At 46.3% G+C, this 25,443-nt stretch overlaps 1 protein-coding gene and 1 long non-coding RNA gene across 51 annotated transcripts in view; one reads left to right on the plus strand and one right to left on the minus strand.

Moving 5' to 3' along the window:
* Nucleotides 1-25,443, minus strand: part of LOC695267 (supervillin) — a 271,952-nt gene that overhangs the window by 18,718 nt on the left and 227,791 nt on the right. For all 50 annotated transcript variants that reach the window (XM_077946150.1, XM_077946143.1, XM_077946148.1 and 47 more), the window contains 12 exons: nt 22,255-22,402; nt 18,227-18,316; nt 18,054-18,140; nt 16,274-16,451; nt 13,831-14,003; nt 11,620-11,775; nt 10,184-10,320; nt 9,430-9,577; nt 9,156-9,301; nt 7,733-7,908; nt 4,696-4,840; nt 3,657-3,933 (listed from right to left, as the gene is read on the minus strand). In XM_077946150.1, coding sequence (XP_077802276.1) covers nt 3,657-3,933; nt 4,696-4,840; nt 7,733-7,908; nt 9,156-9,301; nt 9,430-9,577; nt 10,184-10,320; nt 11,620-11,775; nt 13,831-14,003; nt 16,274-16,451; nt 18,054-18,140; nt 18,227-18,316; nt 22,255-22,402 — 1,861 coding nt within the window. The remainder of the gene's footprint in view (nt 1-3,656; nt 3,934-4,695; nt 4,841-7,732; nt 7,909-9,155; nt 9,302-9,429; nt 9,578-10,183; nt 10,321-11,619; nt 11,776-13,830; nt 14,004-16,273; nt 16,452-18,053; nt 18,141-18,226; nt 18,317-22,254; nt 22,403-25,443) is intronic.
* On the plus strand, nt 5,141-8,781 carry LOC144331093 (uncharacterized). Its single transcript, XR_013397979.1, has 2 exons — nt 5,141-5,269; nt 7,264-8,781. It is a non-coding gene; the product is annotated as an uncharacterized LOC144331093 (long non-coding RNA).

Consider the following 25,443-nt stretch of genomic DNA (forward strand, 5'->3'; position numbering starts at 1 on the left):
TCAGCCTCCCAAAGTGCTGGGATTACAGATGTGAGCCACCATGCCCTGCCAGCTATTCTCTTTACAGCCGTGATTAGTTACCTAATTTAAAGTGTGGACATGTTATGCCATCAAGGCACTTTCAAGAATAAGTTTGGTACTAGTAGTTCTATTGAGGAATAACAGAAAACACAAATATGAAGACTGTTCATGGTTAGGTATTCTTGCACCAGAGCCACCTATTTATAGGAACTAGACATCTATCAGGCCCTTGATGTCTATCAGCCTGGCTCAGCATCCCTGGGCCCCTCGAGCAGCTGTCCCCTGACCCTGCTGGAGTGCGAGCAACCCTACCCTGCAGGCGCTGGGCCAGGACACTGACCCCAGCAGGCCGGCCAGCCTCGGCCAAGCGGAGCCTCTACCACCTGTGCAGCTGCTGCTTTTTGCTGACCCTCTCCCAGCAGTGCTGCCTCAGCTCTGACTCGGTCCTGATTGCAGGTGTGCTGACCCTCTCCCAGCAGTGCTCCCTGAGCTCTGACTCAGTCCTGTTTGCAGGTGTGCTGACCCTCTCCCAGCAGTGCTGCCTGAGCTCTGACTCGGTCCTGATTGCAGGTGTGCTGACCCTCTCCCAGCAGTGCTGCCTGAGCTCTGACTCGGTCCTGTTTGCAGGTGTGCTGACCCTCTCCCAGCAGTGCTGCCTGAGCTCTGACTCGGTCCTGTTTGCAGGTGTGGCTCTTGTGGGCACCAGTGATAGAGGAGCCGGACGAGTGTCACCAAGGCGCCAGAGCTTCTGCGTTGGCTACAGAGTGACTGCAAGTGCCATTGGGCTGTGCTTCTGCTGCTGGAGGGATGGTCTGGAATCTGAATGCTCCCTGCTTTAACATAATTCTCTAAAGCTGGACTTTTTCTAAGTTGTAAGTCAGCTGGAAAAGATGTTGGAGCTGGCTGGGAGATGTCCGTTGTGTTTATTGGGAAGAAATGTAGAAAGGAATCACCTGGGTCAAATCATATTTCCTAGGGGCCTCCAAGTCAATAGTCCATGAAAGTCTTTGAACTCTTCGCTTTATTTTTAATTAATTGACTTTAACAGGTTTACTCATTCATTCACTCACTATTACCTTTTTTTCCCCTCATAACTAGCAGCTAAAGAAAGAAAATGGTTAAATTAAACTATGTCTGGTTTTATACAACACGATTTCCCTTTTTGCATTTTAGGAACGGGAACTCCAAGTGCCTTAATTTGTTCTTTAAAGCTCCCAGTTCCATTACTCCAAAGGTGAAGAGATCTGCCTGCCCCAAAACACACTCAATTCCCTATTATTGTCGTCTTTGGTAACCAGCATCAGAGATGATCACTGTACATGCCACCTCTGCACGAGAGCAAGAGCGGAAATCCATGACAGTGACTCTTCGGAAATTATTATTTTGGGGAGATCCGTGTTATCTCATCCTCAAGTTAAAAACAGTAATTATGCTGTTCCTGCTGACACGTCAGTGATGAGTATTTCCTGCACCTACAATGTGAACACAGGCCAGGCACCTGCTAAACGTCATATATACCTGATTATAAAGTCCTGTGAGCTGAGTACTATAATCCCTGTTTTCCAGCTGAGAAAACCAAGGCTCAGACAGGGTAACTTTACCCAGCCCACACAGCTGGTAAGTGAGGGCCTGAGATTCTGAATCCCAGGCTGTAGGGCCGCAGTGCCTGTGGCTTTCCCTCAAGGGACATGGCTCCTTACGAAAAAGGAAAGGAGCAGTTCCAATTGCTTGCTCATAAGAAATTAAGCAGATGAGAAATGCCACTCCCTTTGGGAGGCTGAAGTGGGGGATGGTTTGAGCCCAGGAGTTTGAGACCAGCCTGGGCAACATAATGAGACCGCATCTCTACAAAAAATAAAAAATTAGCCTGATATGGTGGCACGTGCCTATAGTCCCAGCTACTTGGGAGGCTGAGGCATGAGGATGGCTTGAGCCTGGGAGGTTGAGGCTGCAGTGCGCCGAGATTCTGCCACTGCACTCCAGCTTGGAAGACAGAGTGAAACCCTGTCTCAAAAAAAAAAAAAAAAAAAAAAGAATGAAAAGAGAGAAAGAAATGTCCCTCCCATTGGGGTTCCTTGTCTGACACCCCACTACTCCCTGGAAGGAGAGGCTGGAGCTGCCTGGGCCCTGGAAGAGCCCATTCCTGCTGTTTAAGAAGCTCCTGAAGTTTGATGCATTCAGCGGCTCAACGTCAAGTCGCCTTGCCGCTGGTTCAACCCTGACCTGCTCCACGGTCTGGTGACTGGGATCTTTGGCCCATCCTTGTAACCAAACTCATGGCTCCCCACATCCTGTGCTGGAGCCCCACTCTGACTCCCTGCCCGCAGAGTGGGTTAACAGCACAGTTGGGTTTGAAAAGAGGCAGGCCTGGGTGTGAGTGTCCAGCTCTGCTGCCTGCTAGCTGTGTGGCTTCAGGCAGGTTCCTTGATCTTACTGTCCTGGTCCTCATCTGAGAAATTAGCACCACAACAGAACAAGTCTCACGGAGCCCGGTAGGCACTCAGTTAGAGACAGGGTAAAGCCCCCAGCATCATGCCCCAGGGGGCGAGGGGACCTCTGGGCCACAGCCTGGCTCTGCACAGCACGCAACCCCATCGGCCATGTACTCAGCAAGGCCCGCCTGCTGGCTGTTCCTGCACTTGCTTTATGTCATTGATACCACATGCGTCTTGGAGACAGGGTCCGAAATATCTACTTGGTCCCTACAAAGTGTCTTCCATAGAGTAGGTGCTCAGGAAATGTCAGCTGATGAATAGATACATCTTGTATAAATCAGGAAAGAAATCACGTGGTTCTGAGCCTGCAGTTTTCTGATCAGCAAACAGCTGCCTGTGCTTCCTGTGGCCCCGGGGGCAGGTGCACCTGCACAGCAAGGGGGCTGTAAAGAGGCGAAAAAACTCTCTTCTGAGTTGAAATCACAGACCTGTGACCTGCATGCTCTCCTAAATGGGAAGGGGTGAGGAGCGCTGTGGGAAAGGCTCCTCCTTGGCAAGGAAAGGGGTGATTTCTCTAGAGTTCACCGGGCTCCCCCTTTCCCCAGCGCCGAGCATCCAGGCGAGTGTTTTGCAATAGGGTCTGTCACCAACAGGAACCGAGGAGAGTTTAGACTCTGCATTTACTACACCAGACCCACAAAGCACCATCCGTGCTCTCAGTCTCGGGAGAAACAGCCTCTTTCACTTTTCAAATCAATCTTCCGTGCGTGTATTGACTATAATGTTACAGCCCATTTGGTTCCAGCTTTAAATCACGAAGATATGCTGTACTTGACCACTTTAACTGAAGCAGCACACAGCCACATGGAAAATATCATTGAGAGGCCAATCATCTCTTTCCCAGAAAAGCTCTGGGGACAGGGGCAGGGGAGAGAGAGAGGGAGCCGAGAAGACTTGATGTGCAAGTTCAATTTCTACAGGTGAACACCAGCGGCCTTGGCAATGCTAGGTTGTTAGGAATTCGGCCTTACTTCTTTTCATCTCTGTGGTTTACTAGGTGGCTCTCAAAGGCACGTGACTGCAGTGCCCCACTGCACACAGCCAGCAGAGAGCACAACAGGGCTCATCGGGGAAGCTGGCTCCTGCAGGGCTGCTGGGCCGACCTCTTTCAGCTGGAAAAAACCATGAGCGTTCACTAACCTGCCGTGCTCACCATGAACTTCCACTTGACCACATAGGCATCCCCCTCGTGGAACTGCCCGATGCTCTGTTTGGGGAGCCTGCTATAGTCGAATTCTAGGATGTGCCAGACATCCACGGAGACACTGGTGATCTCAAACTGCCTCCTGTCATGTCCTTCCACCAGGCCATAGCCACGGCCGACGTTCACCCCGTCCAGGATGGTGCCTGCTGTCGTCTGGGGCATGGACACCATCCGTGTCACATCGTACGGCTTGACATCAGCCCTGGGGTCTTCCTATAGGGGAACATGAAGACATCGGTTCAGTTGTCTGTTTCCACAGCCATTCCTTGTCACACTCAACGGTGCTTCAGCTGTTCCTGGGACAGCATAAAAATACAGCTTCCATCCTCTATCTCATCCTCGGATGTTTAACTGCAGTCAGGGAAAGGCTGCATTTCCAGAAAGACTCTGGGAGGTCTGAACACCCATTGCCACAACAGCGCATGGATGCCCGAGAACGGGTGCAAACCAGACTCTTCACCTCCCGGAGTCAGATTAGAATTGGAGGCCTGTCTGCTGTTCTACCAGTGATTCCTGGGAAGGCTTCCTAGCTTTAAGAGTGTGTGTGTGTGTGTGTGTGTGTGTGTGTGTGTGTCCATGGCTTTTTTTTTTAATTAAAAAAGTATTTTAGTTGACACATTATTATGAGTATGATTTGATGTGTTGATACACGCATCTGTTTTATGGGGAAGGGCATGTGGGAAGGAGATGGGAGAGGGAGGATAGGGAGATGTTGGCCAATGGGTATAAAATGACAACGAGAGAGGAGGAATGAGCTCTGGTTTTCTCCTGCACAGTGGGGTGACTGTTTTCCAATACTGTATTGCATATTTCAAAAGAGCTAGAAGAGAAGATCTGAATGTTCTCACCACAAAGAAATGATACATCTGAGGTGATGACCATGCAAACTATCCTGATTTGATCATATTACATCAAGGCCACGTTTGTTGGGACCCGAACCAAGCCCTGAGGTTTGAGACTTGGTCGCCGGAATACCTTGTGCTGGGCAAGTTCCCCGGGGTTCTTCTCATTCGGTCTCTTCAGTTCCGTCCAATCCAGAAACTTCTCTTTGAACAAAATCGTCTCATTGTGTTCAGTAAGTCTCCCAAATATCGCCCAGTCGGGCCGCCCCTGTCCTTTTCTGCAGGGTGGGGGTGGGGGTTGGGAGAACAGACAGGAAAGGAACCAAGATTAAGCCAAGCTTAAACAAAGGAATCTAAAACACATGCAGCTACTGGAAAAACCCTCAAAGTACTTAAGTACATATAAAACAAATGGTTTATTTTCCTGCGTTTTACCAAACAATGACATTTTGTTATTTTAGTCTGAAGTCTTGCAAAGCTTTGTGTCCATAGAGTCTTAAATATGCTTGAATGTGACATGAACCATGTCAGGACTAGACTTCTCTTACATTCCGGCAAATTCTTTTTTTTTTTTTTTTTTCAGAGATAAGGTCTTGCTCTATTGCCCAGGCTGAAGTGCAATTGCACAATCATAGCTCCCTGCAGCCTCGAACTCCTGGGCTGCAGTGATCCTCCTGCTTCAGACTTGCAAACAGCTGGAACTGCAGGTGTGTGCCACCATGCTTGGCTGATTTTTTTTTTTTTATGTGAGACAGGAGTCTTGGTATGTTGCCCAGGCTGGTCTTGAACTCCTGGCCTTAAGTGATCCTTCCTTCTCAGTCTTCCAAAGTGCTGGGACTACAGGCGTGGGCCACATTCTAGCAAATTCTTGTCTTTGGGATGCCCTGGGGTGGCACGCTGGGTGGGGATTTTGGCAAAGGCAGGAGCCACAGGGAAACCTCACTTGTCTACTTTAACCGCCCAGTCACCTGCAGACACTCACCAAGTTTCCCTTCCAATTAATTAATAGACATAGGGAAGCTACCTAGCTCCTCCCTCAATTCTCTACTATTTTATGTCGTGTTACAGCAAAGCTCTCCAGAGTACGGAGATTCTCCCGTCACTAAAATGAACACACTTTCATAGATCATGAAGTGCCTTTTTGTGCACTTATTTCTAAGCCACTGGCCAGGGCAGCAGACATGGAGAGCACAGAGAGATAGGAAAGAAAACGGCACAGCGCCACCTGGAGGTCTTGTGTGGCCGTAAGATTTCAGAATTTACACTGTCCCCAAGAACACAGGTATTTTAGATAAAGGTAGAGCTGAGAAAATATGCTGTGGAGGGCATAGCCCTGGAATAATATGCACGATCTCTTATCCCTCCACATCCATCTTCGGTTGTGAATCCGGCCCGAGATGCAGCCACCCCTTAGAGCAACCCGTCCTGCTGCTCCTGCCCTGCTGTGCTACTGCCTCAGTGGCTTCCTGCTTGGTCAAGACCACAGCTGCTGATGTCACAGCTGAGGCACATCAAAAAGGCTGCCTGATTCAAAGAAAGCTGCCAGATAAATCGTAGAACACAGACACTTCCACCTCGTGCTCTTGTGGGACTTCGCGAACCAAACATAAGCACCTATGGAAAATGCACGCGGTCTTGAAAGGCTGTGGTCTTTATCAGAAAATATCTGAATGCCTGTCTCTTATGTCAGTCCTACTCTGCAGGCTTGCCAAGATGATGATTGAAAGGGCTCTTGGTTTCTGCTTTAGAATCTGTCGTTTACGTTTTGAAGCGTCGTGAGCAAGCCACGTGGCAGATTGCAGGGTGAGGGGGACGAACCTGGGCCAGGAGCCAGGTGTGTCTCTCCCCTCTTCCCTGACTTACAGCTGGAACTGGGCTCAGTGGTTTCAGCCTCGTTTGCTATGAAGGGCTGGGTGTGTAATCCTGGCTGCATCTTAAAATCCCCAGGAGCTTTTAAGACATATTGACACGTAAGCTCTAACTCACATGAATCCAAAACACATCTCTGGGGCTGGGCTGAGCAAACGCATCTTTTTAAAGGCCCCTCAGGTGATTCTGTCTCAGAGATGTTGAAAACCAGTGGGTTAGGAGCTCCGTCATCTACTTCCAGATCTGTGATTATGCAATTATTAAATACAGTTGGCCATCACATAGATTTTATGCTTTAGCCTGGTTTTTTTTCCTTTGCTATACCAAATAAAATCTTTTGAGCTGTAGTTCCAGTCCTTAAAACAATGGTTGTTACCATACTGATGTTAAACATTAGTGCATTTGCTTAAAAGGGACTTGAAAACTTCTTATCGCACTGCCATACCTTTTAATGGTTTCTACAATCATTAATTAATAAGAAAATCAATAATTGGATTTTACAGCAGGAAACTAGGCAGGAAAGTTGAAATTCATAGACCAGTTCAATGGAAAACATTAAAATGTACTGTGTGATGCCCAATATTCTATGCTGTTTCATGGTTCATTGGTTTCTAATCTATTGTAATGGCACACATAGTTAAAAAGCCTATTTTTTTTGGTCTGATAGTTGAAAAAACAACAATCTTCTGCATGTAAGAATTCTTTTTTTCATAGAGTTTGCACATACTCTATTGAATTGCCAAAATGACTTTAGAGTCCAGTACATGCAGGGAATATTAAAATTGCAATCATAATTTTAATACCATCTTCTCCCCCTCTTCCCTTCCCAAAGGTATAAAGACATAAACATCATCTGCTGCCAAATAAATCCTGGAATTTGAGGGTGATGCTGGGAAGGTATGAAATTAGAAGGAGGCATGTTGCTTTTGCACTTTCAGATCAATGGCTGAATTCCAGACCCGGGAAGCCTTTCAGATCTGCATGCATTTGTTTCAACAATTGCTGTTCGTCTGCCACAGCAGCACCTGGGACGCCGCAGGGGAACTGGCAGCTTTTCTTGCTTATTTCATTAAATCAACTGTAACAAACCTCTTCCAGAAGACTACAGCATCCATATTTCCACAATAGTTAGATAAAAGTTAAAGAACGTTCCTTTTGTGACTATTCAGAGTCCGCTGCATATAACCGTTTATGAAAACTGAACCCTATAAAGAGCGAGAGTAGAGGACTGTGGTGAGAACGGAGGGATCGAAGGGAATCAGCTCGCTCGGGGAGCCGTCCCCAGGTGGCGGCAGGAGTACCTGGGGATAAGCGGATTGCATTCTCCAGGATCCAGGGGATTGATGTCACAGTTCTCATAGTCAAAGGTTCCATTCCATAAGTGCTTTGCCAGCTGAAATGCTATTTTTCGTTGTGCTAATGTGACTTCTTTCCCATGCCATACGTAAACTTCACTACCAAAATCGAACACCAGTACCTGGGAGAAATGGCACAAAAGAATTTGTTAACTTCAAGAACGTGCAACAGTTGAATCAGGTGCAACAGGGTCTCTGCTGACAGCGACTCAAACGGGAGGAAGACAGAAATCCCAATGGGGCAACCAACGCAGACACAAAAACGCCAGGAGATCTCAGCTGGCACTGCCCCGCCAAGCCAGCCTCCACCCTGGGGGCATGATTCCTCCTCCCAGTGTCCTAAGTGGCCAAGATAATGTTCTCTCCTCTGAACTCTCAAACTGCTTACAACTTGCAATTCACAAGAGTTCTTTAGGTACATCGTCCTGTCGACGTCCTCCCTCTCTCCCCGATTCCTCCCCCATCATGTGCTCATTCACTAATATATACATAGAGGCCACTTCATATATGCCAGGCACTCGTGGTCCAGTGGTGTCTTCCCTCCTGTACACAATTCCAAGATCCTTACGGGCAGGGATTAGATCATAGTAATACATACAGGAGGGGTTGATTACTAAGTGTTTGCTGAATGAATACATGAATGTAATGCTATTTCTTATTTTCATGATTCATTTTATTCTTTCTCCTAGAATGATTTCTCCCTTCACTTCCAGCAATTCAAATTTTGCTTAACTCTAAACTCGGCTCAATTTCACTTTCTATGTAAAATTATTCCTGAAAATTTCTTTTTCTGTGACTTTTCCCTCATGTAAATGCCCATACATATCACACAGTCAACCTTGCTCCAGATTACATTCATTCTAATACTCTTCCACCCAATAAAACTTAAAGGCCTGTGTGTCTTCCACTTTCTCAACACTTAGCATGCTTAATGGTACTGGAAATGTATGTAATTAATAAATATTTACTACTGTGACAGGACAAAAACAGCACATTAATTGGGAAATCCATAAATTATATATACGTGCATCTAGTGTTCCTCAAACTTAAGGACTTAAAAATGTTTTATTATAATGTTTATGCAAAATGCAAAAGATAGGGCTAAGTAATATTTGTATTTTGCCTAAGACATAAAAGCCTTCAATGATCCATGCCACCTCTAAATGATATTCTGGATTCCATATTAGCATTTAAGATATCAGTAATGGTTTGAAATCACAAATTTTCTTTAAAAAACTGTAAATGTTCTACAATGGGTACTGACACTGGCTAATCTTTATTGGGCACTTACTCTTTAATTTATTGGGCAGCCTGTGCTGAGTGCTTTCAATGTGCTTTCTCATTGAAGGGCAGAGCCCACGGACTGTACCTCTTTGGGTTGCAGAAGGGAGCACTTTGGAATTTTCCCCCAGTAGTCATCATCAGGAATAAGTTTGTCATCCATGAGACGGTAAATGCAGTTAGTTTCTATTATGGCTGCTTCATAGAGTTCATCTTCTTTTGGGTCTCCAGCAGCTTGGGGATAAGAACAACAGGAGGGCATCACATTTTACGTTGCAAAGTAGCTGGTTTAGAAGAATGAGCTAAGGGAGATGAAAGGAGATTCAAGTCTTGTCAATCTCTGAAGTACAATGAAGTCTTACATTGGTAACTGGTTTGGCCACCCAGAAGCTTCCAGAAGTCTTTGGCTGCATGAGTGTGTGTATTAATTCCTTCTTCGATGGTTTGAATATAAGTAGCTCTACAACCAAGTTCCCTCTTTGTCTGAATTAAAGTTGCAAGTTCTGAGGCCTAAGAAAAGAAAGGAATACAATTACCTGGGTAGAAAAGCCCTTGGCTAGACAGAGTGGCACGTGTCAAAACCAGAGGGAGAAACAGTGTGTGCCTGCAAGGAAAGCCTTGTGATCATGGGTGTGGATGGATGCTGGTTACTGAGTATTTTCAATGACCTCAAGAAAATGTAACCGAAAGACCAGGGAGTATCAATTCTTTAGAGCAACAGTTCTCCATCTTCAATAGGTCACATGTGATGCTTTTAAAAAACACCATTCTTTGGGCTTTACCCCATGACAGTCTCATTCACTAGGTCTATGGCAGAACTTCACAGCTACCTGGGATAAAGGACTTTAAAGGGGGCCACTTCCTTTTTTACACAGGAGTAAGAAGGAACCCAGGATCTAAACACTTGGGTGTAGGTCATAGTCCTAAAACATCCCATTTAAACACGTAATGAAGGCTTGTTAGAGAGACATTCAGGACAAGAAATCCTACCTATCCCTTCTCATTTGAATGCAACACCTGGTGTTTGAGAAGCTTTGTGACTGACGCCAGGAAGAACACTCCACTGGTGTGTAAAGGAGAGGTTAGCTAAAGCATTTTTATTTTTCAGGTACCAACCTTTGCCTTTTCTATGACGTTTGCAAACTCTCCTACCCACAGGAAGCAGCAGTGGGGAGAGAGCAGGAGGAAGCAGTCCCCACTGTTGAGCGCCGAAGCTCGAGGTTCCACCAGCCTGGTCTGCACGTGTCTTCTTCCTGAACACAAGGCAGACAATCACCGTCTTTCCAGACAGAACGGGGATAGGACGCACCCACATTGGAAGCATCTCTGCTGCAGACACTTTCACTTCTAAAGAGTCTTGTCTGCTGATAAGAGTGCCCATGCCCAGGGTGGCAGCAGGGGGATTTAGAAAGGGCATCATGATGGCACTAGTGGCTGCTTGTGTGGTTCGTGCTTTCCCAAATGTCACCCGCTTCTCAGGACCATTATCAGTGTCACGTGTGTGGGTTAATGAGGGCTCCCCCTTCCAGGGAGATGAGCGCACAGGCTCCTTTTCCCTTCTTCACTCTTCTCCGGGGGCCTTTCTCTCCCCTGGCCACCTGCTGCACCCAATTACATCTGTGGCCCAGGCAAGGGAAGCCACGCCTTCAGGAAGGGTCAGATCTTCCCCTGGGGAGTTTCCACTATGAACCCTAGGGGCCTCTCAACAGGAAGGATGGAGCCACCACCTTCTGTGGCTTTCAACACCTTCTCCTAAATATTTGTTGATTTTGAGCTTTCCACAATTACACTGATCGTGTAGTCTCTGGGTTAGGACTCAGGACAGAGATCGGTTATTTGAGCTTGTCACTGGTCTTTTTAAACACACACAATAGGACAGCGGTCATGCAGAAAGACTTGGGAAACCCTCCCGGAGGGAGAGGTTATTTCCTCCATTCACATCTGGAACATTCATCTATACAGTGGCCGCCAGGAGGCAGCCGAGTCTCCCTCCTCATGGCCCAGAGCCCCCCTGGTTCGTCTTTGGAGTCTCCCTGGCTACGGACAGGAAGGGCACTGGAGTGCAAGGCAGGTGGGCTTCATCTGCATCCACCTTTCCTTGATTCCTTCCCCAAGCTGTGTCTTCCTCCCCGGTTCTGTACTGACTCGGGGAGGACTGGGCAGGGAGCAGAGAGCCCCTCTGATGACGTAGGGCACCTCTGGTAACTGCATGGATGTTTGGCCACCACGTGGAGCACGGGGCACCAGGAGCAAAAGCTGGGATTCCGGAGTGGGGGGACCTGGGTTCGAATCCAGCTCTGCCACCCAGTAGCTGCTGGGACCCCAGACACATTCCTGCCTCTGGAAGCCATGATGGGCAGAATACTTCCTATGTCATGGGATTGGGGGAAGCTTAGAGACAGGAGGTTGCATAGCAAGGAACACACAGTAGGTTCTCAAAAAGCGTGCGTTCCCTTCCCGGCACAGGCGATGAATTACACAGTCAGGAAGCTTTATGTGACCAGACAGAAACCACGGGCCCTGAGTCACCGTGCCAGACTGCTCTGAAATACCTTTAATCTGCAACAGCATCAGCCTCTTGTAGGGCACAGCGCTGTTGTTGGAGTTCTGTTCCGTCAGGTTGACGCTCCGCAGGCTGACGTTGCTGAAGTTTTCTTTACTGGCTAAACCCGCCAGGGTGACTTCCGAGAAGTTGGAGTTGGAAGACACTGGGCGGGTTGAATAAGGAAAGACAACTCAGGAGGTTCAGTTACAGTGACAATATTTACAGTCAGAAATTATTCACAACTGACTCAACATCTTTGTCTTTTCAAGTTAATCCTGAAAGGGAAAACATAATCAAGTTTGATTAAATGTGTAATTCGGTGCTTAACCACTTTGTTAAGAATTAAATACAGCATTGAAAATATAAACCGCTTGTTGACAAGTGTCACACTGTCCTGTGCAGAGGGACAAGAACTGAGTGATGATGTGGACCAGCCACTTTAGTACAAAACCAGGAGCCGGATTCACTTGTTGCAATTCCACTGGAAGCTGTTATAAATCCTAACAACTTTTAGATGCCCGAATGTACAGATGCCAGATGACTATTAGACAGTTTTCACCAAAAGCCTTTATATGTAAAGAAAACAAAAAAATAGACACTCTGTAAGGGATCATTCGATTCTAATCTTTATCTGAATACAAAGTGATCAGCCAGATGGTATCTTGAGGTCTTCGGCTCTTAGAGTTAAGACTGTAATTATAAGACGGGTTTTCAGTGCAAAACAGCAAACATCTACAGATCGCTCAGTCATCACTAATCCAACCCCTGGGCCCCCAAAAGTGGAGGCAGAGGAAACATATGTAAAATCTGTGCCAACAAACATTTATTTCTCCAACTTATTGTTTTTAAAAATGTATATGCTGGAGAGAAATTCAGAAATTTATTTCACTGGGATTAGATTTGAAGACATATAACACCACTTGTCAATTCATTATGGTGTTGTGGTTTTGAAATGCACTTTTTTTTTTTGAGAAAGGATGTGGCTCTGTCACCCAGCCTGGAGTGCAGTGTGCAATCATGGCTCACTGCAGTCTTGACCTCCTGGGGTTAAGTGATCCTCCCACCTCAGCCTCCTGAGTAGCTGGGACCCCAGGTGAGTGCCACCACACCTGGCTAATTTTTTTTTATTTGTTGTAGAGATGAACTCTTGCTATGTTTCTCAGGCTGCTCTCAGACTCCTGGGCTCAAGTGATCCTCCTGCCTCCGCCTTCTGAAGTGCTAGGATTACAGGCATGAGCCACCATGCGTGGTCTAAAATATACTTTCTTAGTGAACCAGTTATAACGAAAAGACTCAACCACTTCATCTAAATACTATATTTCTAAGAAAAACATGAGGAAATAGGTTTATGAGTGTTATGGGAAAATGAAAATTATAGCAAAATTATTCCAAAAATCAAGATTATGCATGCTATCACCTCAAACCAAGAAAATCACTGTTTCAGAATGATGGAACCCCACATTATTGGGGATGAGAGCAGTGTGGCTCAGCCCACAGTGGGAGTGAGAGTCTGGAGCCCATCTCCTCGCCTGCATTCATTGCCCCTAGCCGGCTCCCTCCAGCCCACATCCCAACTCCGAGAAGCTCAGGGTCCTACCAAGAACAATTTGAAAAGCACTGGCGTATGTGTTAGTTAATAATATAAAAATCTAGGATTAGAAACCCCAGCGATTTGAGGTGTTTTACTGTAAGAGATCAAATGACTTGCTCTTGAATAAGATTAAATGGAGAATGATTGTGTTCAGGATCTACAGAGCTGAAAATGGCTGAATTACCATACCCAGAAATATCCATCTCTTCTAACTTCCGGAAAAAAAAACTCAACAAAACAGGGTAATTTGTAACCAGGCACGGTGGCTCGTGCCGGTAATCCCAGCACTTTGGGAGATCAAGGTGGGAGGACTGTTTGAGGCCAGCAAGTTTGAGATGACCCTGGGAAACATGATGAGACCCCAGTCTCTTAAAAACAAAAACCAAACCCCAGGATAATCTGAATTAACCAGTTGAACAGGTGATACACACTGTGAGAATTTCCATGAAAAATCTTGAAAGTCTAGGTAAGTGTGCACATGTACGTGCAAACTTACTCCTTTTTACTTCATGAGGGTCTTCTGAGCACCATTATTGGCCTTCACAAGGCAGAAAACCAAGCAATGAGTAAATCTTCGGAAAAAACCATTCCCCAGCACAGAAGCAGGGTGGGGGTTCAAATACTCACTCTTTTCTACTTTCATCCGCTTTGACTCCATGAAGGCGACGTTTAATCTCTGCTCGGTGTATTCCTGAAGGAGATCTTCTCTTGCCGCCAGCATTTTCAGGGGATTTTTGGAGGCCTGAACCCGGCGCTTTGGCCTAACTGCGCGCTTGTGCTCGGCCACGGAAGACGTCAATCTGCGGATGGAAGCAGAGCCGCGGTCCCAGTCTGCGACACCACACCTGGATGACCTGTGGGTCTTGGACTCCACAGGTATTTCCTGATTTTGTTACAAATCTTGCAACTCCTCCTCCCACCGCCACTCCCCTAATATGGAGTTGTAGAATCTTGGAGATGGAAGAGGGATGCAAGCCCACTGAGTTCAAATCTCAGCCACGCCCGGACGCTCCCACTCACTCATGCCCCTTGGTCTCTGCCTGGAAGGGTGTGGAGTACTTCCGGGCAGCTCATGGCTCTGCTAGACAGCTCTGGGAGTTAGGAAGCTCTTCCCTCTCCTTACGGCGCCCATGCACGTGTCCTAATTCTCTCTTTGGAATCATACACCCATGTCTACTTGTCTGTCTCCCGCAAGCCCTTCGGGAATTTGCAGACCACGGCTCCTTGATATAATCCTCTTCGCTCCGACTAAACTTTCTCCCTGTGCAATAGCTTTCCGTCCCCTTACTGTCTCTCCACGACTAACTTCCACTCAACTCACTGCCTCCCTCTGAAAAAAACCACTTTTTGGAAGAATATCTGAAATAAAATAGGCCCGCAACCATCTGTGACCACCCCACATTCTCACAACTCTGGGGTGGAAAACCAGACTTGGGGAGGTGAGCAGACCGAGCGAAGCATCTCCCAACAGACTCCCGCTGCCGCTCTCCACCTCCAGCTGCGCCGGCCTCTGTGCCCGAAAGGCCTCTTTACATACCATGGTGTCAAGTGTGTAATATACATATATGTTTACATTATGATATACAACTATTTAAACAGTGACATTGAATGGGCGGAAGATTGAGAAATGGTAAAACAGCTATGTATGCAAATACCCAAAATACTATTTTGAAGTAGAAAATAGCAAAGGGCTCATTTTTTAAGGTAGGAAATTAAAACATGCAAACTGAAACAAATTGAGCAAACCGGAATATGCAATGAATTTATCAAGAGCAGCTTGTAGAAAATGGTATATGTCACTCTGACAATTTCGCAGGAAAGACCCGATGGGCGTGGTGGACTGCCGTGGGTGGAGCTTGTCCAGCGTGTCCTCCTCTGCTTCTGTAATAGCATCTGGATTTTCCTTTGGGGAAACCACCTCCCTGCGCCCCCACCGTGGCTCTAGAGGAGACCCAGGGACCCGCCTTTAGCCAGTCGGCATCTTCCATCCCATTGGCCACAGTGACTGGTTTAGGGATGGACACGGGACTCAAGTTGAAGCCAAGAAAATCAAACCTGGAAATTCTGCTGGAACTACTGGGAAGAGAAGCTACCTGTGCTGGGCTGGCCAGGGAGGCAGCCTTGTGACTCCAGAGCTGGGGTGTCCATCTGCCGCCAGGCCACTGCCTGACGGAGAGTGCGGCCAGCCCAAAGCCAAGACAGACTGTGTTCTGAGGGGCCGCTAGAACCCGAGGCCACACCCGCACTTTTCAGCGAGTGAGCCAGTCAACCCCTCGGCACTGTTCAGCGAGTGAGCCGGTCAACCCATCCGCACTGTTCAGCGAGTGCCTAAACCCCTCCGCACTGTTCAGCGAATGAGCTGGTAAACCCCTCCGAACTGTTCAGCCAGTGAGCCGGTCAACGCCTCCGCACTGTTCAGCCAGTGAGCGGGTAAACCTCTCGGCACTTTTCTTTTTGCTGAAATCAGCTTGAATTGGGATCTTCTTCTTGGCACTTGAAATTGACGGACTCCTAATACCATAATCACTTTTCCTAGTTGGGTTCGTCATGTTCCCGTGGGAAGAGAAACCCTTAGTCATCACTGAGAAAACCCGCAGATCTATTGATTTTGTAAATGATTGGAGGCTAAGTAACATGCCTTACTGATTTTCTAGTGAGCTGTACTAATTTGAGCCCATCTCATCCAAATATTTTGCAAAGTTATGAGTAAGAATTAAATATGTCAAATGAAAGACAGGCGTTGAACTCTGCTAAGTGATGTAACCCTAAAAACTGCAAAACAATATTCAAGTTACGTGAAAAATCCAGTGACGCCCTCTTTATGGCACAGGACAAGCAACTGTGGCCCACGGGGTCTGCCTGCCTGCACATCTGGTCTGCATGTTCTATCTGCTGCGAGGCTCCGTGCCCCTGGCTCCTGCAACAGCGTGCCCTGGTTCTAGAATACTAACGCCCCTGTGATGGAGTTAGAAGAAGGAGGTCACATGGGGAAAGAGCCTGGTGGATATGCTGTGTGTAGGCGAAGGAAGCCCTTCTCAGTGGAGGAAAGACGCAGACCCAAATAACTCACTTGGGTGCATAAGGATCGAAAATGACATCGAAGTCCTCGTCCAGCTCCACAGGACTTCTGGGCATATTATAATCCACGCTGTGGTAAAATTTGGCAAAGGTTTCATCATCATCTGGCTTCATCACCTCCTTCACAGATTTGCCGGTGACAGTGAGCACCGTTTCCTGCATCCCGCCAACTATCAACAAAGAAGAAAATGACATAAGAGTTTTATAAAAACAAGACTGCAATTATGCTTCACAATAGTTTAAAAATTCTATTTCCTCTTAAGTTCCAGGAGTGGAAGAAACACGGTTGTGATATACAGGGTCCTGCGGTTGCTTCCCAGGCCCTTACTTAATCTCTGACGTAAGGACTTCCCACCTGAACAAATCTTCTGCAGTAACATGGTGGGAGAGAGGGAGGCTGACCTTACTGCACACATGAGCCCACTGAACGCTTCTGAACCTGCACTTGCTTCTGCTGAGGGTGGATGAACCAGCCTCGGCCTCATTCTACATCAAGGGTCAGCAAACTTCTTCCGAAAAGGGCCAGCCAGTAAACATTTTAGGCTTTGCATGGGGAGGGGCGACATGGGGCCTGTGTTGCAACTACTCAGTTCTGCTGTTATAATGCAAAAGCTACCGACAATAGTTCATGAATGGGCATGGATGTGTTTCAGTAAAACTTTATTTACAAAAACAAGGCTGGGCATGGTGGCTTACGCTTACAATCTCAGCACTTTGGGAGGCTGAGGCTGGGGGATCGCTGGAGCCCAGGAGTTTAGCCTGAGCAACATAGTGGGATTCCATCTCTACAAAAACAGAAACAAAAATTAGCCAGGCTTGGTGGTGCACGCCCATAGTCCCACCTACTTGGGAGGCTGAGGTGGGAGGATTGCTTGAATCCAGGAGTTCAAGGCTACAGTGAACTATGATGGCACCACTGCACTCCAGCCTGGGTGACAGAGCAAGACCCTGTCTCTTAAAAACAAACAAACAAGAAAAAACAAAAGCAGGTGGGCAGCTGGATTTGGCAGTGGCCATCGCTTGCTGACCCCCGGGCTAGATCGCTGCTCCATGTATGTAATAAATGCTTTGCTGATTGGCATTCCTTGCCTAGCCAGATCAGTGATTAAATTACACTTTTATATTTCTGTTCAGTGGTGACTGTATTATTTTCAACCTTTTAGTGGTCACTGTCAATAGTAGGGACTCCCAGCGCCTAGTATTTGGTAAGTTTCCAGGAATGGACATTTTAATCAAGAGATGAAAGGCTGTTTTTGCATATTGCTCTTTTATTTTGTATACCTCATTGACTTTTATATTGAAACATTTATTTCAATATTCATTTGCCATAATTTTCTTTTTGAAATCATTTGTGATTATATGAAATAATATTAGCTTTTACCTTATTGGAAGTTGGTAACATAACAATTTAAAGTTCACCAGGCCCAAGATCACGTTGATTTTGCCGACATATAATAATCTGCTTTCAGAGTTATAAGCAAAATCACTCAGTTCACAATTCCGATTGGATTACACCCCAAGGGTTTAGATTCAAGAAAAAAATGTATTATTGGAAGTCCCCAATTTAGTACGTTATCAAGTGAATCAGGGCTTGTTAATCTAATCAGTCTTGACCAAAACTTCATTTTTTGAAGATAACAACAAAGATAATGATTACAGTATGACTTAGTAAAGCCATAATGGAAAGAAAACAATTTAGCTGAGGAAGAAAAGCAATCAGAATTAGGATTTAAAGATTCTGAGAGCAAAGCCTTCTGGCTTCTAGTAGGTACCTTTGTTATTCAGCCTTCTCAGAAAGGTTTCCAGCCTGTCCAACTTCAGGTCCGATTCCAACTGCATATCTGGTCTGGCTTCGATATCTAGGCGAGCAGAAACTGTCAGTGAGACCGCATCACTGAGGCCTCTTCTGATCAGGCTTGGCGTGGCCGGGGCCTTGGCGACTTACCTTCCAGGGGTTTGGAAACGGGTGTGGTGCCTCTTGTTTTACTGCAAATGGGTGAGGCTACTGGGGTTATGGCAGTGGGTGACGCCAAACCTGCGGAACACACAGACGAGCTACTGAGCATCTCAAGGTCACTTCTGGAAATCTCTGGGACCCTGATGAATCTCCAGGAGTCCCAGGGTAGATGGCACAACATATAAGAATGTACACACATGCAGGCGCACACACACACACTTCACAGGTACGGCAACTGTGGGACAACCAACTGCAAATGTAGACAAGATTTTATTATTTCCAAGGACTGTAGTGGCTGACAAGCTGATATTCCAAAATGAATGCTGAAGACGTGGGAAAACATGTCCATGACACGTTAACTTGGGCAAACGCAGCTGTGAGTTCTGAGGCCCTCTGGGGATGGCGGGGGCAGCTGAGAGTGCACTGGTGCCATCTGCAGAATGAGCTGTGTCACACTCGCCAGCAAGTGACCCTCAGCACTGAAGCTCTCCTTCAGGCTGAGGGGAGGGAGGGACAGTGGCCTTGGGGACATTATACAGACAGTAATCCAAGGAAGGCCAACCTTTCAGAAGAAACCACAGACCAGGGCAGGTCTGGACTGACTGTGCGTGTTGGAAGGTCCTGTCCATCTCCCATGTGGGTGGAAACAGGAAATGCTTTTCCTCGTATATTTACTGAGAAGCAGGGTGAGGAATCTTTAAAAGGGCAAATGGTCAGAGACATACGAAAGGGAAAGGGAGGAATTCCGGTATGGAGAAAGTATCCAGCTGGAAGAAGAAAACTTAGTAAAGAGAAGGATGAGTATCGCTTCCCTAACCTAAGTGGAAGGCATTGGAAAGAAAACTAGTGCATTTACAAAAACCAAAATGAGATGTGAATGTTCTCTGTACTCATTTGTAATAAATGTGAAATCCTTAGATGACATTGCCACTTAGATGACAATGCATCCCTGGACGAACAACATCCAGAGAATATGCCAATCACTATCGCAAGGAAAACCAAATGAATGAATGATTCTGCTCCTTCCTCCTGTGAATGGGAGAAGTATAACAGCATAAAAATTTAATAAAAAATACCATTAAATGGTTTAAAACTCAAGTGTTAGTAATATTCTACAAGAACTTCTCATTATGTATATATATTTGATTGATGATGTCAATAAAAGTTTTAAAATTTGTTTCAATTACCAGACCTGCAAAGGGTTTATATCCATGAGAAAGTAAACTTTATTGAAAGATGATAAAGATAAATAAAATCTGGTATCACAGGGTGGGGAGGGAAACCATCACTCACTAGAAGGATGCTTAAGAGACATCAGAGGAGTTTATTAGCAGAGGCCGTTGGCTTCGCAGCTAATAAGCAGGACTGACTCTGAAGGCTGGTTTCCAAAGCAACCGGAGAAATCCGTCCCTGTCCTGGCCGGTGCCGGGCAAACCCCGCTGCCATGGCTCCCCCTGCTGGTGGTTCAGGCAGTGGCACTATGTGAAAGTGCTCCCCACCCTGCTAAGGATCCTTAGGGAGTGAATGGCTCATGGCGGGGAGATGCAAATTACAAAACATTAAAACAAAACAAAAATCTCCCCGATAGCTATTTTCAATGAATTCTAGGTACAACAACCAGTCACGTACTCTCTTAGGGAACATTTTCACAGATGTCAGTGTGGACAAGGGCAGTGGCATTTGGTAGTTAAGAACCCACTTGCAAATATATTAGGGTTTTTAAGATGGAAGAAAGAAAAGAAACCAAAGCAGGAAATCATCAAGATAAAAGTCCGGGCTAGAAGTTGGAAAACCTGAGTTCAGGTTCAAGTTCTCAGCTCCAGTTCTACTTAGCCACTCTGCGCCTAAGGAGGTGCTTCTGTTAAAGAAGGGTTGGGACTCATGTTAAAGGAGTTTAAACACGATTATCCAGTTCTGTGATCTGATGCAGAAAATTGGCAAATAATTTAATGTGAGAGTAAACTATCTTCTCTTATCTTTTCACAATTCCAAGATGAGGTAAGAATAGATGTGTTAGAAAGGATTCCCCACTAAGATTTGAGTTAATCACAATTCAGGGATTTCCATGCCTCGCTCCTTCCCTTCCTTCCACAAACATTCATTATGTACCTATAATGAGTTAGGTACTCATCATAAAAGTGTGGATCCCTAAAGGTTCTGAGAAAAAGAAAAGCTAAATCCATAAGTTTGATGACAAGAGGTTAAGATGAAGTGAATGTGAAAATGAATACCACTAAGTTGGGAAATTTGCTTTGAAATAATAGCTTAGAAAATGATGGTATGTACATATAGGTGACAAAGGGAGCCCAAATTTTAACGATTTCCTGCAGGATAGGAAATAAAGCCCCAAACACTCTTATGAAGCCTCAAAGCTCTCCAATAACTTTACTAACCGTGTGATATGTAAGTCAGTTTCATACATGTTTGAATACAGGCATCAAATCAGTTCCAAGAGTTCAGCAGCAGAGGACTGCGGCAAGGACATCCCACTGCGTTGGAACTAAGGAGACCTTTTAGACACTTATTAAACCATATACGGAATTGGCTTTGCTCGGTCAGAGAAATCAGGTTTCATGGAGAAGGACCTAGGAATTAACCTAAAAGGAAGAGGGGATAAACTTCTTTACTGTGAAAGGCTGACTTAGGGTAGGTATGTAGTTGGCGGGTCACAAGGAAATGGAAACTATTTAAAAGTAATTATGGGCCGGGCGAGGTGTCTCATGCCTGTAATCCCAGCACTTTGGGAGGCCGAGGCGGGTGGATCACCTGAGGTAAGGAGTTTGAGACCAGCCTGACAAACATGGCGAAACCCCATCTCCATTAAAAATACAGAAATTAGCCAGGTGTGGTGGCGCGTGCCTGTAATCCCAGCTACTCAGGAGTCTGAGGCAAGAGAATCGCTTGAACTCGGGAGGCAGAGTTTGCAGTGACCTGAGATCACGCCACTGCACTCCAGTCTGGGAGACAGAGCGAGCCTCTGTTCCCCCACAAACCAAAATAATAATAATAATAATAATTATGGGGGCTGGGCACGGTGGCTTACGCCTGTAATCCCAGCACTTTGGAAGGTCGAAGCAGGTAGATCACCTGAGGTCAGAAGTTTGAGACCAGCCTGGCCCACATGGTGAAACTCCATCTCTACTAAAAATATTAAAAACGAGCTAGGTGTGGTTGTGGCCGCCTGTAATCCCAGCTACTCAGGAGGCTGAGGCAGGAGAATTGCTTGAACCCGTGAGGCGGAGGCTGCAGTGAGCCGAGATCATACCATTGCACTCCAGCCTGGGCAACAAGAGTGAAAGTCCGTCTAAATAAAGAAATAGATGTAATTATGGGAAAGGACCAAAATTTGTTAGCAGATTTGAATTGCTTTTGAAACCTACACTTGCACCAATTCCAAATGGGTAAGTTTTGAAAACAGTGACAAAATGAATTATGTGTCACTGTTTTATGACCTTCAATTATTTCCAAGAATCATATAAAGTTTAAAGAATGTATTATTTATGAAGAAAAGATATTCAGTAGGAATATCTCACAGAACCTACACAAAAAACATTTATAGAATGTTAGTAAGTTTAAAAAAATTTAAAAGAAGGCTGGGCATGGTGTCTCACGCCTGTAGTCCCAGCTACTTAGGAGGCTGAGGTGGGAGGATCACTTAAACCCAAGAGCTCGAGACCAGCCTGGGCAACACAGTGACACCCCGTTTCTACATAAAGCAAATTTAAAAAGCCAGGCATAGTGTTGCACACCTATAGTCCCAGCTACTAGAGGGGTTGTGGTGGGAAGATTGCCCCAGCCCATGAGTTTGAGGCTGCAGTGAGCCATGATTGAGCCACTGCACTCCAGCCTAGGCAAAAGAGCAAGACCTTGTCTCTTAGAAAACACTTAAAGAGACCATGGTTTCTTCTTTTAAATTGAGTTATCATGTACCACCATGCCCTCCATGGGTGAGTGTGCTCACAGGTGTGCATTGTGCGCGCACACACACGCGCACACACACACACACACACACTGACCTTTCTTCAGCATCCTGCCAGCCACAGTGAACTGGGTGGAGTCGTTGGCCGCTCCTCTGCCTCTCGTCTTCCAGGCCTCCTCTCTCACAGTGATGAGCTGCTTCCTTTCCTCAATCGTCATCTGGCTCTCTCGACTTTCTGTGACCCGCTGTTCATAAATGTACAGAACAGAAAACAGGAGAGAGAAATGACAGCGGTGTGGATCTCAGCCTGCAGCATTTCATGAGTGAAAAAAGCAGGTAGACAAAGAGGAGTAAGTATATTGTCCAAAGATGTTCAAAAATGTTCTATCTGAAATGGGCTCGGCTTCCTTACATCCAGGTTGGGTCGGAGATCACCACTGGCGATACTGAAACTTTAGATGAACACCTTTGTCCTGTGACTTACCGGTTTGGGGCACTGGAGCACCAAAAAAATCCTTTGCAAACACAAAGAGTTCAAAATAGATTGTTTTCATGCCCTGGACTCTACAGGGTTTTAAAGTTTCTCTGTCTTATCCCATCTAGTTAAACTCTGTTAACTGGGAGATTTTTATCCCTATATACTCACAAAGAACATGATTGATCTAGAAAACTTTATCCATGTGAGCACGAAAGGAACTTGCCCAGTTAGAACGAGGGAGGCTGGTTAGGAATAAGGGGCAGGAGAAGGTTTGCTGGGGCTCTGTTTGCTTTTTTCCTGCAGCCATGATGTTCTGTGGGCAGGTAGGCAACCAGGAGAGCCCACGGAAGTGGCTTTAAGCTGTGAGAGATCTGACGCTGAAGATGAACTATGCTGTAGACGTAACCTACATGCATGATAACATTCTACTGAAAATGCTTTCAACAGTTTCTAATTGGAAAGTTTCTGGAGATATCTGCTTCTTCCATTTCCAAGCCTTTGGTGATGCTCATTAGACTTGAGGTTGAGGAAGTGGCAGGAGGGGAAGGGGAAGAAGCTACAGAGGACTCAGAGGGCATCAGGAAAGGAGAAGGGGCTCAGGACAGGCCTGGGATGGGGAGATGGGGCTGAGGAGGGAGGGAGAGGAGCAGGGATGGAGGCAGAGGACAGGGCTCATGCCACTGAGTGATGTGTATTGGGGAGAAGAGTGTAGGTGGCGGTCGCGGGTGATAACCAGGGCAGGAGGTCCTCAAACGCTGGCCTGCAGAGTTTGCTTTCCCTCCTCCTTCAAGCCATCCCTCCCTGCACTACAAGACCCCTGTCTATGGTGAGGCACAGGGCTGGGTGGGGAGCCGGGGAACTGTGGAGCTAATGCCAAGGAAGGAAGAGCGGAAAGGCGCCCCCTCCAGAGCAGGAGGCGCATCCCTGGCTGTCACCTGCAGGTCTCTGGAAGGGGCTCTGGAGGCTGGCGATGGCCTCCCAGCTTTGCCCTCTTGCTTTCCCCTGTCTCTTGGACCCAAGGAAAGCCACTGCTGCTAGGGCACCTGCTTTCAAACTACTTCTGAGCACTACTCAACTTCTAGCAGGTCCCCCAGCTTTTCTGCCTTCCTAACGCGTTTTCCTGGGCTAAGAAGTCACCGTGGATCGGTGTGATCCTAAGGCCTCGTGCTGACACAGGGGAGGACTTGGAGAGCCCGGAGTGAAGCCCACCCTAGAGATTCTCTTCCCCGAGGCCTTTCCACATCACTATGGCAAACCACTTCCCTTAACTGACCCAAGAGAGAGAACTTCCTGATTCAGGAGAGACAGGAAGAGAGCGGAGATGGGGACAGTTCATTTTTTTAACGCCCTGGAATGATGGGGGTTGACAGAGGAAAGGCACCTTCCCTTCATTTCCAGCAGCACAAAACCAGGTCTGCATTGGGAAGATTTAGTTTAAGCTATGAACGTGGACTTCTCCATCATTTAAGTAATGAATCTTTCTTTCACAGGATTCTTTTATAAAACCCTCATAGCCAGAAGGGATTTTGGGGTCTCTGCCAATTTAAATTAGGTTAAAAACCTTTTCCTAAAGAGATATGACAACCAAACGCGATGCATGATCCTGGATTGAATCCCAGATGGGGTGGGGGCTACAAAGGGCATTACTGGAGGAAATCGACATAATTTTAAGATGGATGTGGATCAGATAAATATTGTATCAACATTAACTTCCTCATGTTGATCACTGTACCATGATTATGGGAGGAAATATCTTTGGCTTTAGGAAATAAAGTCAAATCTTGAAAGGTAGAGGAGCACAACGTTTCCAAACTACTGGCATATGGTTGGGGTGGGGAAAACGAGATGGGGGAAGAGAAGCAAGAAAGTGGGGTGAGGGGTCGAGGGGAGAAGGGCAGGAGAGTGAAGGAAGGGGCCAATGTCAACAATGAGTGGTTCTGGTAAAGGGTATGAAAGTGTTCTGTCTATGATGGAAATTTTTCTTAAGTTTAACATTTTATCAAAATTAAAAGTTACTAAAAATTTTTCCTAAAAACCTTAACATTTCCCCTCATGATCGGTGAGAAGTCCCTAATTCCAAATAACTCTCTGAATCATGTATCCTTTTTAAATAAACGATGAGGTTCACTTGCCCAGAAGACTTCATCAAAATTCAACAAAGAGAATACGTTTTCTTTGAAAATGAAGTTTCAGGAGTGATCAAACCAAGATGGCACTTGGCTTCAAATATTTCCAACAAACATACCAAGTGCCAAGAAAGTTGGCGTTGCCGGGCGCGGTGGCTCACGCCTGTAATCCCAGCACTTTGGGAGGCCGAGGCGGGCGGATCACAAGGTCAGGAGATCGAGACCACGGTGAAACCCCGTCTCTACTAAAAATACAAAAAAAATTAGCCGGGCGCGGTTGTGGGCGCCTGTAGTCCCAGCTACTCGGGAGGCTGAGGCAGGAGAATGGCGTGAACCCGGGAGGCGGAGCTTGCAGTGAGCCGAGATCGCGCCACTGCACTCCAGCCTGGGCGACAGAGCGAGACTCCGTCTCAAAAAAAAAAAAAAAAAGAAAGTTGGCGTCTCCAAAGGTCCAGCCATCACGATGGTGATTCACTATTCACTTAGCCAACTCTGTGGTGAATTCTCTCAGGCATCTCGACAGTTTAGGGTGGGGTAGTGGGTGTGGATAATGACTCAGAAAATGGTATCTTCAAGTCCAAAATTTCATTTTTCAAAGTACTGGGATTCCCCCAGAGCCCTTTACGCACATGATGGATACAAACTTTGGGATGATACAACCATTTTAGAATTTAAAGCTCCC

This window comes from Macaca mulatta, chromosome 9 (genome assembly GCF_049350105.2).
Source record: "Macaca mulatta isolate MMU2019108-1 chromosome 9, T2T-MMU8v2.0, whole genome shotgun sequence".
Lineage (NCBI taxonomy): Eukaryota > Metazoa > Chordata > Mammalia > Primates > Cercopithecidae > Macaca > Macaca mulatta.